Source organism: Rutilus rutilus, assembly GCF_951802725.1.
Source record: "Rutilus rutilus genome assembly, chromosome: 19".
NCBI classification, from domain to species: domain Eukaryota; kingdom Metazoa; phylum Chordata; class Actinopteri; order Cypriniformes; family Leuciscidae; genus Rutilus; species Rutilus rutilus.
In genome coordinates this window covers 10,339,434-10,356,453 of record NC_140232.1, presented here as the reverse complement: position 1 = coordinate 10,356,453, position 17,020 = coordinate 10,339,434, and the positions used below count along the sequence as shown (strand labels likewise).

General features: G+C 36.9%; 1 protein-coding gene across 3 annotated transcripts in view; it reads left to right on the top strand.

Moving 5' to 3' along the window:
* The window catches only part of adam9a (ADAM metallopeptidase domain 9a), a 65,008-nt gene that overhangs the window by 5,195 nt on the left and 42,793 nt on the right, over window positions 1–17,020 (top strand). For all 3 annotated transcript variants that reach the window (XM_084388413.1, XM_084388411.1, XM_084388412.1), the window contains 2 exons: window positions 1,423–1,481; window positions 13,904–13,982. In XM_084388413.1, the coding sequence (XP_084244539.1) occupies window positions 1,423–1,481; window positions 13,904–13,982 (138 nt within the window). The remainder of the gene's footprint in view (window positions 1–1,422; window positions 1,482–13,903; window positions 13,983–17,020) is intronic.

Genomic DNA, 17,020 nt, shown 5'->3' with positions numbered 1-17,020 from the left:
GTTTTTACTCTAACATTATTCAAATGTTGCTGCAGTTGAAGTTGTTTTCCCACTGTACAATAAAGGCAATGAAGTCCTAATTCAGTCCAGCATGTCTGTTGTTGGCAATTTTGTTTTCTGTCTCATTCTGACCTGATTCATTTCCTGCATGTACAGAATTTAACAAGAGGTTTATAATGGCACAATGCATTCTCAGATACGCAGACTAAACCAGGGGTTCCCACACTGTTCCATTCCAGGACTCACCTAGACAAGTATAATCTATCTCAAGACCCACCAAATTAGTTTTAAGTTAAGTATTAGGGGAGGGGATGAAAACATAAACCCAAGGCAAGAAAGTTTTGTTTACGTAAATAATACATCATTTTATTGTGTTAATGATCTTTAAATGCAAAGCTTCCGCGGAGAGAGCAGTTGCTAGCGCGGCAAGTTCAAACTAGACAGACATTTAAGAGATACAGTATACCACTTATTACACAGCATTTCGCCACATAAATAATTATGGAGATAAGAGATATTGATTTCAGATTAAACTGTTTTAAAATCATACCTGTATGTATTTTATAATCCAACATTGTACAAAACAATAGCCACAAAATGGCTGCAGCTGCGCTTGTATGAAACAAGAGCAAGCGAGTCCACGATACTAGATGGCATAATTAAATAACTGTACACAAAATATTGATTCGACTTAGAGTTTTAATATTTTTCTAGCTCACCAAATGCAAAACTTCAAGAAGAAAAACCGTTCCTAGCAAGCGTATAGCGCTGCTTACTTCAGTAACCCGGATGAGCCTGAGTTATCTGTTTTGAGCGGTTGTTATCTGGGAATAAAATACCGCTGGATGGCGCGATTGACCAATCAGAATCAAGAATTCCACAGAGCTGTGTAATAAATTTATATAATTAATTTGCGATTCGAATATAGTACTAAACAATATTGCGATTTCTATTTAATTTTGGTATATCGTGCAGCCCTACTAAACTGTTTTTTTTTGTGTGTGTCTTTCACTGAAATGCAAATTCAGCTGCAGCCATGTGACTGCACACAACCTACCTTTTTCCCACTCTGCGACTCACAAATGGGTTTGAAAAACCACTGGGCTAAACGAAAGTATCCTATTTGTTTGGTTTCATCACAAATGTACTACGTCAAACATAATTCAGTGGCGAGAGGAAAGAGCTCACATAAACTATAGCAGGAATGCAATGCTAGATGTGTTATGCTTTATTTTGTGAATTAGGACAGTATACTTACAAAGATGCCCTTTACTTATTACATTTATTTATTAAACTGCAAGAAAAGAATTCTAGACTCTTTTTATTGCATCTCTGTGCTGCTTGTTTTTTTTGTTTAGTTTTTTACCTGTAAACGAGTAGCGGGGTGATGGTTTCTGTCATTTTTCTCCCCTTTTTTCGAAGGTGTCATACATAATCCAAGCTCAAGGAAAAGAACATGTCGTCATTCTGGAGAGAAATGAGTGAGTATTTTCCTTCTGCTTCTCTTGCTTTCTCTCCTAAAGTCTTTAATACTAAAAGTCAATTTATACGCTTTCCCAAAGATTTGATTTGCACAGGCAGGGTAAACAGAGAACAAATGGTGAGATGTTCACAATATTTAATCTTGTGGCCAAAAATGAAAAAAATGTTTTTTGCTTTTTACAATAGAAATTGTTAAACCAAGGTTACCTTGGGTTTATGCTGTGTTTCCCAAACATTTTCCTGAAGGCACACCAACCGTACACATTTTGGTGGTCTCCTTTATAGTTTGAAAATGAATACTGTTGGTGTGCCTCTACGCACAGGGTTAAGAAACACTGGGTCAACATAAGCCTAGGTTACTATGTTCAATGAAAAACATATGAAGCCAAGGCACTCAAGATTATGAGATCTACAAAGGCTTTATTTAGGCTATCATTTAAAAACTGTTTTTAAAAAGCGCACACCAACACGTTGCGGCTAACAAACCTTCATCAGGATCTGGGAAGGTAAAGGGGTCATGACATGGTTTTTGTTTTTGTTTTATTATGTTCCCTTAGGTGCAATTATAGTATTACTATAGTTTTTTGGACAAAAAACGTTAACATTTTTTTGATTTATGACCTTTTCCCACCCTGTTTCTCATCCTCTGATTCAAACAGTCTGTTTTGGGGGTGTTTCCCCTTTAAGAGTTCAGTGTTAACGCCCACTGTTATGATTGGCTGACGTCATTGGCTAAAAGTAGGTTTAAGATGAAATGCATTACTTACAGTTTGCGGCGTCGTTGGGACCCAGAATTGTCGGCACGGCCTGATCTTTAAGCAAAAGTTTTCTGGCAAAGCCAGCATCATACTACGATTTGTTCTTAAAACAGTCATCCTTGAAACGTAGAGAACACACGCTTAAATTAACACTGCCGTGACTGGGAAGTCCGCAAAAAATAAACTGCATCCATTTTTCCCTGACGTCTGGATCGTTCGGCAGCGTATTCAAACATTTTGTTTGTCCACAGCCAGGAACAGCACATCTGCGTGGCATCGCAATCTTCTTGTAAACAGACCTACTCACTGCACGTCAACTGAACACCTGTGGGCGTGACAACGATGCGATGATGCTAAATGAGGCGTAGTCGTCTTGCGCTGGAGGCGGTCATATGCAAACGACTGGTACGTCACTTCGTACTGTGACGTCACTTCTTACCATGGATCCCCAACGAGTTGTAATTAGAGCTTGATTAAATAAATGCTTCATTTGTAATGGGGAGGACGTCTTAAGCTATGAAACTTGCAGGAAATTTTAATGGTACAAAGACCTCTTAAATACCAAAAGATCAAGGCAAATTTGGTTTCTCATGTCATGACCCCTTTAAAGGGTGAATTCATTCATCATTTATTTACCCTCATGTCGTTCCAAACCTGTAAGACTTTCGTTCATCTTCAGAACACAAATAAAGATATGTTTAATGAAATCTGAGCGATTTCTGTCCCTCCATTGACAGCTTCGCAACTAGCACTTTGACGCTTCAAAAAGTTAAAGGGATGATTTAAATGCAAATGAGCTGTTGCTGCCGACAAAGAGGGCGGAGCCTCACGGAATGATAATATCAAAACCGAAACTCTCAGTAGCGGTGTTCATTTCGACTCGGAGTCGGACAATAATGCCTACAGAGCAAGAGAATATGCTGTATGAAGATAGAACAGGTATAGTTTAAGTTTAGTTTAATTAGGGTTATAACGTATTTGTCATCTGCTTTTATCAACTATTAGTACAAGCCTGCTGTAGCAGACCCCGCCCCAATGATGGCCAAAAATATACTGAGTTCAATGAAGTTTATTGTACATCACACAAAAGATGAAGCATCAGCTCTACTCCAGAAAATCACTGTAAGAGCTGAATAAACACAGCATAAGAAGGGCGCATTAAAGTTATCCATAACTCTTATCCATGAACTCACTCTCTCCCTTTCAATTTCATCAACATACACAGCGAATTACACAAAACACTTGTTACAACTAACAGTAAACAAATATATACACACCTTTTCAGGGGCTTGTGCAAAAGTACGTCACATTGCCCAGAATCTGAGAACGGGTTGTTCTGAGACAGTGCTTATGATTTATGGGGATTTAAAATAAAAAAAAGCACTAGGTGGATTTTTATCATTATAGGGTGGTTGTGTACACACACTGCCAACACACATTTATGTTCAAACACCATGTAAAAGTGAATTTTGCATAATAGGTGCCCTTTAATAAAAGATCGTAAAACTAATCCATATGAATTGAATGCTTTAGTCAAAATTTTCTGAAGAGACACGATCGCTTTATATGCTGAACAGATTTAATTTGTGCTTTTATTCACATACAGTACAACAGTTATTCAGTCAAGAGCAGTGAGTGTTTTTTTTTTTTGATTACAGTTTTTTTCAATTGCTAAGAAGCGTTTGCCAATTCTTAAAATACTTTTTCTAAACTCTTAAAGGGATAGTTCACTTTGAAATTAAATTTTGGTATGTTTTAGCTTACCTCAAGGGCATCCAAGATGTAGGTGTCTTTTTTTCCGCAGTAGTTTCAATTTTGATATTTTTAGGTCAAACCGTTCTTGTCTATCAGTCATATAATGCAGGTCTATGGTCACTGTCTCAAAGAGCATGCACAGAGTCCAAATTAAAACAATTCCCCGTCGTCCAAATTAAACAATTCCCCATCGTAAGTACACATTGATGGTCTAAGACACGAAACGAGCGGTTTGTGTGAGAAAACGAACAGTATTTATATCGTTTTTACCTCTTATACACAGCCACGTCCAAGTGATCTGATCTGACGTGTACGCAGACTGGTGCATAGATATATACACTAGATGTCGCCTTGTCTACGGCAGTTCATTGGAACGAATGTCTTTAAGGCGACATCTAGTGTATATATCTATGCACCAGTCTGCGTACACGTCACACACCAGGATGCGTGCGCGCCCTCAGATCACTTGGACGTGGCTGTGTATAAGAGGTAAAAACGATATAAATACTGTTCGTTTTCTCACACAAACGGCTCGTTTCGTGTCTTAGGCCATCAATGTGTACTTACGATGGGGAATTGTTTAATTTGGATGACGGGGAATTGTTTTAATTTGGACTCTGTGCATGCTCTTTGAGACAGTGACCGTCAGACCTGCATTAAATGACTGACAGACAAGAACGGTTTGACCTAAAAATATCAAAATTGAAACTACTGCGGAAAAAAAGACACCTACATCTTGGATGCCCTTGAGGTAAGCTAAAACATACCAAAATTTAATTTCAAAGTGAACTATCCCTTTAACACAGCAACACACCTACATCACACAATTAGCCAAATAGTAAATGTTGTGCCCAAAACCACATTTTCTTAAATAAATACAAACTCTACATTTCAAAATGCAAAAAAACTTTTTCAATCTACACTAACTATCAAAACACTGCAAACCCATTTCAAAATCGAATCATTCGGTCAAAACTCTATCACTCGTTTTCTATCCAACATGAACACATTGCTGTCAAAATACAAAAACAGTTGGTGGCATTACAAAAACTGCATTACTTGTCATGTTTCAATTCTATCTGTATAGAACATACAGTATGAAATCCTTTTTTTTTTTTTTTTTTTTCAGCTGTGTGTGTGTGAATCCATGGTGCATTAGATAGTATGTGTAGAGCATAATATCTAAATGTGAAGGAGTCATCAATACTTAAAGGTGAACTAAGTAACTTTTTTATCTTAACCGAACAGCTTCGGAGTCATTGGAATGGTTATATGACTGTTTTCGGGTTGAATGGTGGTATTCTCGCACCCCTCTAGCGCCTGTGAGACGAAAAACCACCCTTGCAACTTTGGGCCGGCGGGCCGCCGGCCGCAGCATCAGGAAGTATCGCGTGATATCAGGTCTTGCGATGTAACAAACTACTTTACGGCACTGCACACATATACTATCTAAACATTTATATGCTAGCCTTCTGTGTATTATACATACCTCAGTGGACATGGCTCCGTGCGTTCGCCGGGTTCTTTGAAAACAAATGCACATGACCAGCGGGAGAAGATGGGACGAGCCAACGAGTTTTGACGACAGTGTTGTCAAATATCTATTCAGAAGCTGTAGGGGGAGCTCTATAGAGAAACCCGCGAGCAAAAAGCGAGAAAACAGCGAAGAAATCGCATAATGCAGCTTTAATAGAATATACAAAAAAAAACAAAAAAAAACGTAAGTGACAGATTTGCTGCATTAAAGGCTTTATTAGCAATATGAGATTGTTGTCGGTGATCAACAAAACGAAACAAAAAAGGCAAACATACATGGCCCTTGGTTTAAAGTGTGCAAAAATAAAACAAAATGACAGAAAAAAAAGGCACAGAAAAAAAGAAGTCCTGTTCTAATCTATACGATCTTCAGCATTTGGCCACATGTTCTCGTCTACATCACATCGTATGTTGTCTCTCGCTATACACCTTGGATAAAAACGCTTGGCATGCCTTATCCACCCCTGACAGTCTTCACCTGAGATGTCTCTGCAGCCAGTATCCATGGCATCCAGGAGGGACATTTGGTCATGTGGCCGATGATCATATACTTTCCACCTCCAAGCAGAAAAAAATTCCTCAATTGGGTTGAGAAAGAAGAGTACGGAGGAAGAAAAAGGGAAATCATTCTTGGATGTGCTGCAAACCAGTTTGTGATTGCATGTGAATGGTGGAATGCTACATTGTCCCATGTAATCACAAATGTCCTCATGTTTCCTCCCACCTGTTCTGCTTCTGGCACCAGTTGTTGGTGGAGGTCATCTAAAAACAAAAGAAGGTGCTCTGTGTTGTAGGGACCAATCTGGCTTTTCTGCAGGACCAAACCAGCACTTGAGATTGCAGCACACATTGTGATATTTGCTCCTCTCTGACCCGGCACATCAACGGTGGCCCTTTTCCGAATTACATTTCTTCCTCGTCTACGTGTTTTTGCCAGGTTACACCCTGCCTCGTCTACATAAATGAATTCATTCAGTGTCTGATTAGCCTCCAACGCCATAATTCTCTGAAAGAAAAATCAAACACAATTTTTACATAAATGCTTTTCACTATGTGGGTATGTTTACTTGTAGAGTAGCAAGAGAGAATAGTGAAAAAAAAAAAAAAAAGTGTGGAATAGTCACTGTAGAATCAGACATGGTGTATAGACACCATCTGGACGTAGTGGTGCCGGAGTTCTTTAACCCGATCACCGTTTCTCTAAAACGGAACCGTGTACAACTGTTTCATTCAAATTCTGTGTTTGGTCAGAGTCCGAGCAATGGTAGCCAGGCTGATGCTTTCCACGTTCTGGAATACAAGGTTGTCCTCTACAATTCTGGTCTGAATTTCTCTCAGTTTTATTGCATTGTCAGCAATGACCCATCCTACAATGGCATGTTCTTGGTCTTTACCGAGAAGCTTTCTTCTTCCCCCAGAGTGAGGAAGCCGTTGTGTCCTTTAGAGGAACAAAAGTACAACATATTTGTATTTGTTACTGTAGCAGCAGTTACTGTAATACGTAAATAGCAACTGCATTGATAGCCCTCATGAAATGCATGACTTACCTGTTGGTTTGTTGAAAAATCTGGATAATGGAAGCAACGGTTGACCGTCTGAGATTAGGCTGGACTCTTTCACCAGCCTCTCTCAATGATAGACCATGGTTTATCACATGGTCTATGATTGTGGCTCTTATTTCATCCATGACAACAGCTCTTACTCTCCTTTGAATAGCAGCACGCATTCTTACTCCTCTCCCCCTACCTCTCCTTCTCCCTTGTCCTGGTCCAACTAGTCCTCTCCCTCGTCTAACTAGTCCTCTCCCTCATCCAGACATTTTCTTTCTTTTTCTGCTCCTCTGTGTTGTTCTGTGTTGCTTTGAACAAAACTAATCCAAAGAGTGCCTTTTTATTGTGTAAAAAGTCTTCAACACCTGGCTATGTCTCTGATTGAGATTGGAATCAGCTATTTCTTACTGTAATGATCAGTAATTTAAAAATGCTTTTCAGCTGTTTGAATTTATTTTATTTTTTTCAATATTTGTTTCAATCATTTTGATCTGATATTGTTGCAGAAGTAGAGACTTTATACTGTGTTTATGGTTTGGAACATTAGGTCTTCATTTCTGGCAAGCTGCGTTAAAGAATTTGTAAAAAAAGACTATAAAGATCCATGATTTTGGGGTATGCTTATATGGAAAGAAAATGTAGGCATTCTAGAAACGTGTTAATTGACTGCATTTTGTCTGAAAACAACATGAATTGTGTTAATGGTATGGTCACAACAGACAGATGTTGTGTTTATTGTGTTTACAGTTTTGAAAATGTGACTACAGATTGGACAAAAGGATGTTAGCAATTGAAAAAAACTGTAACATTAAAAACACAGACTGCAGCAGAAATATTAGGCTGTTGTCACTTTAAGACTAATGCATCTTTAAAACTTTATTTATAAACTATAATCACTGGCTTTCGGCAACGGCCGTACATGCGTTCATGAGAAAGTCGAGTTCCTTATGGCGTAAGGGTGGACGGACTCTGACCCGACGTATGACATACCTACTATTTTTAGTGTGCTAGGACTACCAGTCTTGTTGGGCACAACGCATCAGTGTGCAGATTTTGTAACTGTTTTTAAATTATTTAAGCCTTGAGTAAATAAGTGGCTTTTTAGATGTCTTAATCCTGAGTGCCTTGGTTTCATATGTTTTCATTGAATTAACTATCCCTTATCCAGAGAGCACCAGGAGAAGATTTTATATCCAAATAGCACTCTCTGCATTCTTACTATGTTCAATGTTTCACACTTTTCATACTTTACCCTTGGTTTATAATTTACAATGTATTTATCAGTGCCAAAAGTATGAGAACTCTTTGAAGCAGGGATTTATAACTCGATAACTAGACCAAAATCCTTTTTTATGCTTAACATTTTTACGATATGATGAACCGATTTTCAGCTTGTCACAATAAATAAATAAATCATCATTAGAATACACGAACATGTTAGTATTAGTATTAGTATTATAAATGTTATTATTTATGCAAGATTCTGTTTTCATCTCTGAAATGGTTTTAATATTCTGTTATCTACTCTTTCTCTTTGTTGTGTGCCACTATTAAGCTTAAAATGCTACATATTTCTCACTTGGATGTTATGTCAAAAATATTTGAACTCGACCAAGATAAGTTATGCTGACTGTTCATTAAATACACTAACTTTTAAAAGTGCGGGATCAGTAAATTTTGTTAAAGAAATGTATACTTTTATTCAACAAGGATGCAATAAATCGAAATAAGTGAGAGTAAAGATGTCTATAATGTTACAAAAGATTAATTTATATTTCAAATAGATGCTGTTCTTTTGAACTTTCGATTCAACAAATAATGCTGAAAAAAACCCCCCACCAAATCAGCATATTAGAATGATTTCTGAAGGATCATGTGACACTGAAGACTGGAGTAATGGCTGCTGAAAATTCAGCTTTGCCATCGCAGGAATACATCACATTAAAAAATTTATTCACATAGAAAACAGTTATTTTAAGTTGTAATAGTATTTCACAATAGTACTGTTTTTACTGTGTTTTTATGAAATAAATGCAGCCTTGGTGAGCATTAGCATATTGATTTTTAATATTAATGAATATTATTATGTGTGAAAAGCCTAATGCATGTCCTGCATTCCTAATATCTAGACCTTCCTTACATTATTTACATTATGGTTATTTAATAGATTGTTCTGTTGTAAAATGTTTTGCCTTGTTGTAAATCAGAAGCTTGTACTGAATGGGACAATGTTTTAATACCGTCAGGCGTCAGCCTTTTCACATGTCAGCATTTGGGCCTCATTAAATTTTAGGCTCATAGACTGAGCTAGAATTATTATTATTTATTTATTTTTTTTTTTTTGTTCACTATTGTACAATGCTATGTGCATTTGCACATAACAATGTAGAAAAGCTCCAAAAGTTCTCAATGTAAAAAAAAAAAATCTGTTCTTTATGTATTTTTAAGTTATTTGAAATATTGCTACATGTAGGCAGATGTTGGACAACCACTACATAATTGCCGCACAAATAAAGTCTCTTGATAATATCAGATTTGACATGCAGCTGGACAAAGCATAGGGGGGTGGATGTTTCACTTCTCGTTCTGTAGAATGTTGTCTTGCATAATGCGTCTCATTGCCAGATAAAACTTTCCAATACTCCTTAATGCATCCCCTGAACATTCTGTGCTCTTCACTTTAATATTTAGAAACTCGAGTAGCAAAAACATTTGTTAACACTTTATTTTACATTGTCCATATTACTCATTATTTGTATTTTCTGTTGTAATAACAGTATATTACTTTTTTTTACTTCATACTTTATTAGTCCCATCACTGGGAAATTTGTCTTGACTTGGACAACGTGCAAAGTCCGTACATACAAAACAACATACATTAAAAGCAATATTCTCGTACAAAATACTGTAGACAAGCAACTAACCCTAAACCAAACCCTATTCCTAACCCTACCCTATAGTAGTATATGTTGTTAATTGATATTGCTCTGTACATGAATTTATAATTACACTGTTACAACGACACATTAAAATAAAGTGCAACCAAATATTCTTTTCCCCTTAGTTTGACAGTTTGTTGCTTTTTTGAATGCAGAGCTGGGGGATGTTTTGAAGATGTGCCTTCAAAGTAAAAATAAATAAATTGTACCATTAACAAGGGTGAATTGCTTCACATTTTGATATAAGATATAATTAACACAGAGTGTATGACCACATAGCACAGTGAGTTTGACAGTCAGTGCTAAATGTGTTGTGGCAAGTGTGGTTATTCTTTTAGAAAAGTTGATGATTTCCAGCTATGCTTACAGTCTGTTGCAGAGAAGATGTGACAAAGGTCAGCTCATCACCAGATATTAAGTTTTTTTACACAGTGTGGGGCCTTCTCAGATCATCCAAGATTTTAAACAATCTTAGAACAAGCCGACTGTGCCCATCCGGTGAACTTGAACCCTTGTGACATCCATATGATTACATCTCCCTTGTCAGAATTCTTAGGAAAACACAAATGAGGAAGCAGAAAAGAGGAACTCGAAACCTTCGATTCTGAAAGCAAAAAAATTAACATTATTTAAAGACAACATGAGGCCACACATTTAACATGAGAGGGACATTGTTGCAACACATTTAACTTCCGTAATGTGACAACCTTCAAAAGAAATTATGTAGTATGGGACTCAAATTTGACCCTTGGTATTGGTAAATGTTCATTTTCAGGGAAGGGAAATGTCTTTCTTACTGTACAGTACTACTAAGAGCCTGTAGTCAAAATCTAAATCGTAAAATAAACTTTGTTGCAAGCAGAGAATCAGAACCAAATACGTATTGTGCACACGTTTTATTAACTAAATCACAAACATAACTAATCTAAACATGCATGCATACATGCATAGGTAAAATGGTAAGTGACAGAATGAAACCAGAAGCAGGAAATGGAACTATGGGAAAGAACCATTTAACTGTTAAAAGAACCATCAGCTTATTTTCAGTGTGTATTTTCATGTATACTTTTTCATGTATACTTGCATGGCCTTTGCAGTGAAAACATTCTGTGAAGTTCCTGAAGAAGGATTTTGATGGTTCCATGAGTCTCAATCGATTTCTTCGCCATTGAATGAAGAAATGTTGATGAGCTTGAATGGTTTATTTGACTTTGTTCTGGTTGAAGGTTTTCTCTCTCTCAATGAGCACATGGTTGAGCACATGGTCGGCCCTGGGCCGGAGAAGCCACGCAGGCAACCAAGGAGTGATGAAGTTGGAACTTGGAAGAGTTGATGGTTGCCCATTCAGTGATGGTAAAGTTGCAGTTTTCTTCTGAGTTGGATTGAAGAAATCCCCGGTGGGGGTCCCCACAGACATCAATCCAAAGAAGCAGTAGTAGAGGCCAGAAGAAGAGAGTCACTGTGAATTTGTCTCTAATAAAGCCTCAGAAAAGCCCCACCTCTCCGGGTTTGCTTGACCAATGAGAATGGTGGAATTTCCAAGTGGGAAAATTCCTATGTTGTTGATTTATGGATCTTTGTTTTAAGCGTGCTCATTTGCATGTGCAGCTGGATTGGTTGCTGATGAAGAAACTATGAAAGATTCTTGTAATACTTATATGTTGCGCAGCTATCGACATGTACACAATCATTTTGATCTTCAAAGTACCAATTTATAGAGACCAAACATGGTATAGGTGAGGTTACATTGACCGTTGGTTCTATCATAAAATACACAGTATCAAAAAAAAAATAGAATTAAAAGACTCTACACAAGACAGTAAATCATTCACACAATGTTCTGGGATGCATGCTCATTTATAGATCAGATTGTCTATAAATTAATGCAGGAAAGTCTGTTTTAAGGTCTGTTTCTGTCTTCCCTATGGCCTTTGTCTTTTTTCAGAGCAATAAAATCAGCTTATCTGATGGTCACCCTGGCGACTGTGGCCTTTTCTGCTCTCTTTCCTCTTTTGGCGGAATATTTCATTCCTAAAAGTGGTTTTTAAAGTGTATTTGTTAAATGTAACAAATAGTTATGTGTCGGATTGTCTCAGTTGTTACAACTAAAACATACACTTCCGAAATGGTAGTGACATGAAAATGCGGGACACATTTGTTACCTAAAGTTTCATGATTTACACTTTTTTTTTTTACTTTTTAAAAACAACAATGGAAAAAATGTATACATACTAAATTATGATTTTATATATAAAGGCCCATTCTACAGAATGCTGTATATAAAGGTGTATATATAGTAGTGGAAAAACAGTATGTGACAAAATAAGTACAGTACGTCTGAATTCACTAGCCTGGCTGCGCCCTCCTACGCACTTCCGCTCAATTTCATTTTCCTTCAGTACTACGTCTGGGACTGCTGTATATTCTTAGGTTTCCAGAAATCAATTTTTTGTAGGACCAATCAGCGAACAGAGGGAGTGGCTGAGAACGATGACGTTGATGTGATCACACACATGACTGGCGTCGGCCAATAGTGTGACGTACAACACAGACGCGCTGCTCTATCATACTGCTCTATCTATCGAGAGAAGGAAATGAATAGTGGAATAAAGTCGTTATTTTTGTTTGTTTTTGCGCACAAAAAGTATTCTCGTCGCTTTATAAACTTTATAAAAGACAGACATCTTATTCTAAACATAATCCTCTGATCATTCGGACTTGTTGTTTCCGGCCGGTTTCGGCGCATGACATTACGTTACGACCACATGTTAGCGATTGGCTATGGCAGATCCTGAGTGACTCTGGGCAGATCCAATAGTTTTGAACTTTAACAGAGAACCCGCCTACAAGGAAGTAAACGTTTCTCAATGGAGAGAGGCCAGACTCTCTGTACAAATGAAATGTACGAGAGTCTGGTAGAACCAGGCTATGAATTCACAGCACTTCAAAAAAAATTCTAAAAAGAGTTGGCAAAAAGTTCCCTCACCATAATCCGTCACTTAGATCTAAATATATTCCTCATGTAGTTATAATGCATAAAACACCACAGCATGTAGCGGAGTAGAAAAAACTCTGGCTTTTTTGCAGCCTTTTCGCTCGCAACTTCATGAAACATGCTCAGATCATGGAAAAGGGTGCATCATTATTTACAGCAGATTATCCCGATTAAAAAGAGCCCAAATATAATCCATCACTCAGATCTAAAGATGTTATATTTTGTGTATGTCACTGAGAAAACAACATAACTCACTCAGAACTACAAAATGCCTTCCGGGTGTCATGAGCTAAACAAGAAGGCTACCTTGGTTCCAAATGCTGTAACTTTTTGATAAAAAAAAAAACCACACATTTTGATCCCGATGCAGCTCATATGTAGGAAACCATTATTTATTGTTATTGCATGTCAAATAAGAAAGATATGTAAAAATTTCCCTTTAGCACACTTTTTTTGTCTTTTCTCAGCAGTTTCTCAGCATGAGAATGTCCAAATGTCATGAAAATCTTCTCAAACGATACCTACCTTTTTTACTCTCGTTGCTATAGTTTTGGAGTTATGAGTCTTTTGTGTATGTCACTCAGAAAACAACTACTCTAAAAATGCCTTCAGGGCTTAAAATTATAAACAACATTCAGTTCATGACCCCTTTAATGCTATTTTATCCTTTCTGAATAAAATATTTATTAATACTTTAATATAATATATTAATATCTTTAAAAAAAAAATACTGACCGAAACTTTTAAACGATAGTCACCAATTTTATGGATCTACAGATACTCTATTCCTGTCTATGACAGTCTGTGTGTGTTGTGAGAGTTTATTAAATACCTGCAACAATGAATCCTAACATAGTGGTGCATGTGTTTTTCTTTTTTTCCTCTCAGATTGCTTCTTCCAGAGGATTTCACTGTGTACTCTTATGCCAAAGATGGCTCGCTGGTCACAGAGAGACCAAACATTACGGTAAGTCACCAAACGTCACACCAGCACTTCAGCAGTCTCTATTAAAAAGGGGAAAGTGTGTAAAAGAACACTCAAATCAGGCGCTTTATAGACGCAAAAAACAAAGCACTGACAATCAAAAATGTAATGCTGATATATTCTTTCGTACAACAAAAATGAAACGTACCGCTGCTCTCGCCTTACAAGGTGTAATCTATTTTCACCTTGTTGACAGTGTTTCTATGCACAGAATGCAGGTGAGAAATGCTGCAATGTATCATCATGTGGTATTGTCTGCTGTTGTAAATGTTGATGCAATTTCCTCAGTGCCGTGACTAAACACACACACAGCATCTGATGCCAAGAGCAGTGGAGTAGTTCTGGGAAGAGCTGCATTACTCACACTGACTGGAATTCAGTTTTACACCACTGTAAGAAGTGATAAAGGCACAAAACATATAAAAAGAATGCAGCAGAATGTATATGCACTGAAAGAATTTGGTGTAGAAACTATTTTCGCTCAGAAATTGCTTGTAAATTTCACAAACAATTGCAAAGAAATGGCAAGGAACATTATGAATTCTTGTAAAACATAATCCAATAGTCTTTGTTTTATTTACAACTTTTTACAGTGTGGAAAGAGTGAAAGGAGAGTGGGAAGTGCATTCCCAATGAAGTTCTTTATCATTGTGTTCACAGATGGATGTCTGCTTAGAGATGTAATATGAGTCACTGGCCCTGACTTGTATGAAGTCACTCAGTGTTTGCTACGTGCAATTGAGATTTGTCATGCTTTCTTTAACTGCTCTGACTTACTGTCTCAGTTCACCTACACTAAAACATTTTTATGCAAAATGAGTTTGATTTACTTTAAAAAGCTAAGAAACAATTTTCACTCACAAATGGGTAGTCAATTTAACAGCATATCTACACAAAATTCTTTGGTTTAATTTAAAATTCTCGAGTAAAGTTTACTTACTCTGTTTAAAGTAGGTTTTACTCACACTTTGTAAATTTTTTAACATTACTACAATTCATTTGTGAAGTTAGATATGGTAACATTGCAATCACACATACAGTGCTGGAAAGGTAATTAGTATTGTATAGGTTGTACAGTGAGTATAAACTCAAATTACCTTGAAAAATCTGCTTCATTCAAATAATGAGTCTTCAATCTTTTGGCATAAACTGATGTCCAGCTCTTCCTACCAAACCTTGGCATTATTCACACACGCTATGAAGGAATAATTCATTACACTGAATCAAGCACTCTTTTAGTATATAAAGGAGGATATATATATGTATATATAAGGAGGAACAAAGCAAAAAGCATATACTCAAACAAAGCTTGCACAGTTACTGGGCTCATATATGAATGATGTAGTTTTCTAACAAATGCAATCTCAGGTGACTGCATTAGCTAAGCTAACTGGCTCGTTAGCATGTAAACGCAACTCTGTTAGTTATATGAATAGTTCATTTTGGTAACTTGTTAAAGCTAGGGTAGGCAATGTTTTTCATAAACACTTCTTGTTATATTGGTTGAAAGTTTCTCCACATCTTGATAGCAATCAATAATTAAAGTGGTATAAATATGCGAATTATAGGTGTAACTTCCATTAAGATGTAATAATCAGTGAAAGGCTGAATGAACTCAATAATAGTTTTTTTTTTTTTTTTTTTTTTTTTTTTTTTACTGGGTACAATGAGATGACATTATTCTACCCACCCTTCAACCATCGAACATTAAATTACATTTAAAAGTCAACAAGGTAATTTCAACAGACCATGAGTAACCCCCAAAGTGCGTTTCTTTACACAGCAATAACGGACAGGTTAAATATTACTTCTCTGTAGAAATATATATCTGTATTATAGAACATACGTTGCCTTAATCAAAAATGTTCATTAACTTGCTATTGCTAGCCTCTACGAAACTGCACACCCTAGGTAATCTAGGTAATTCTATTTTGGTAATCCATGTGCATAAAACAGAACTAAGTTAGTAAATGTTATCCAAAATCATTGGAAAGTGCACAGGTGAACAGTACCAATAACTCAATTATAAGAAACCAGTAGTAACATGCAACATGCCTTGAGAAAGTTCTACAGTTCGCTAACTAAATAAATATTGTACCACTTACCATAGTTTAATCTCCTTCTTTTAGTGAAATCACAGAGGAAAAAACTTCTGTTGGGGCAAGACTGTCAGTGGTCTTTCTCTCTGCCCACCAATTCTAAAGTCAGAAGTCTGTATAGTGTAAATTCTACTTATATTTGTCAGTTTTTGCATCAGGTTTCAAACTGTGGGACACGACCCATTTGTGGGTCTCAGAGTCGGAAAAGGTGGGTCGCGAAAAGTCACTTGGCTGCAGCTAAATTTACGTTTCAGTGAATGACACACACACACGCGCGCACACACACAAACAAACAAACACAAACAGTTTAGTCCAGGGCTGCATGATATACCAGCATTGAATAGAAATCGCGATATTGCTTAGTGCAATTTTTTAATCACAATGGCTGCAATTTAATTACATAAATAAATATATGCATTGCATGTTTCATAGTGAAGCTCGCGTGTGCAACTTGTAAAAACAACTAGTGCGCATTACACCGGAGAATTCAATTCTAAAGTCAGAAGTCTGTGTAGTGTAAATTCTACTTATATTTGTCAGTTTTTGCATCAGGTGGGACACGACCCATTTGTGGGTCTCAGAGTCAGAAAAGGTGGGTCGCGAAAGGTCACTTGGCTGCAGCTAAATTTACGTTTCAGTGAATGACACACACACGCAACGTACACACACACACACACACACACACAGTTTAGTCCAGGGCTGCATGATATACCAGCATTGAATAGCGATATTGCTTAGTGCAATTTTTTAATCCCAATGGCTGCAATTAATTAATCACAATTAATTACATTAATAAATATATGCATTGCATGTTTCATAGTGAAGCTCGCGTGTGCGACTTGTAAAAACAACTAGTGCGCATTACACGGGAGAATTCAATTGTCACTAAAGGCTGTTTCAGGTTTGTTTAGTTATCTCTGT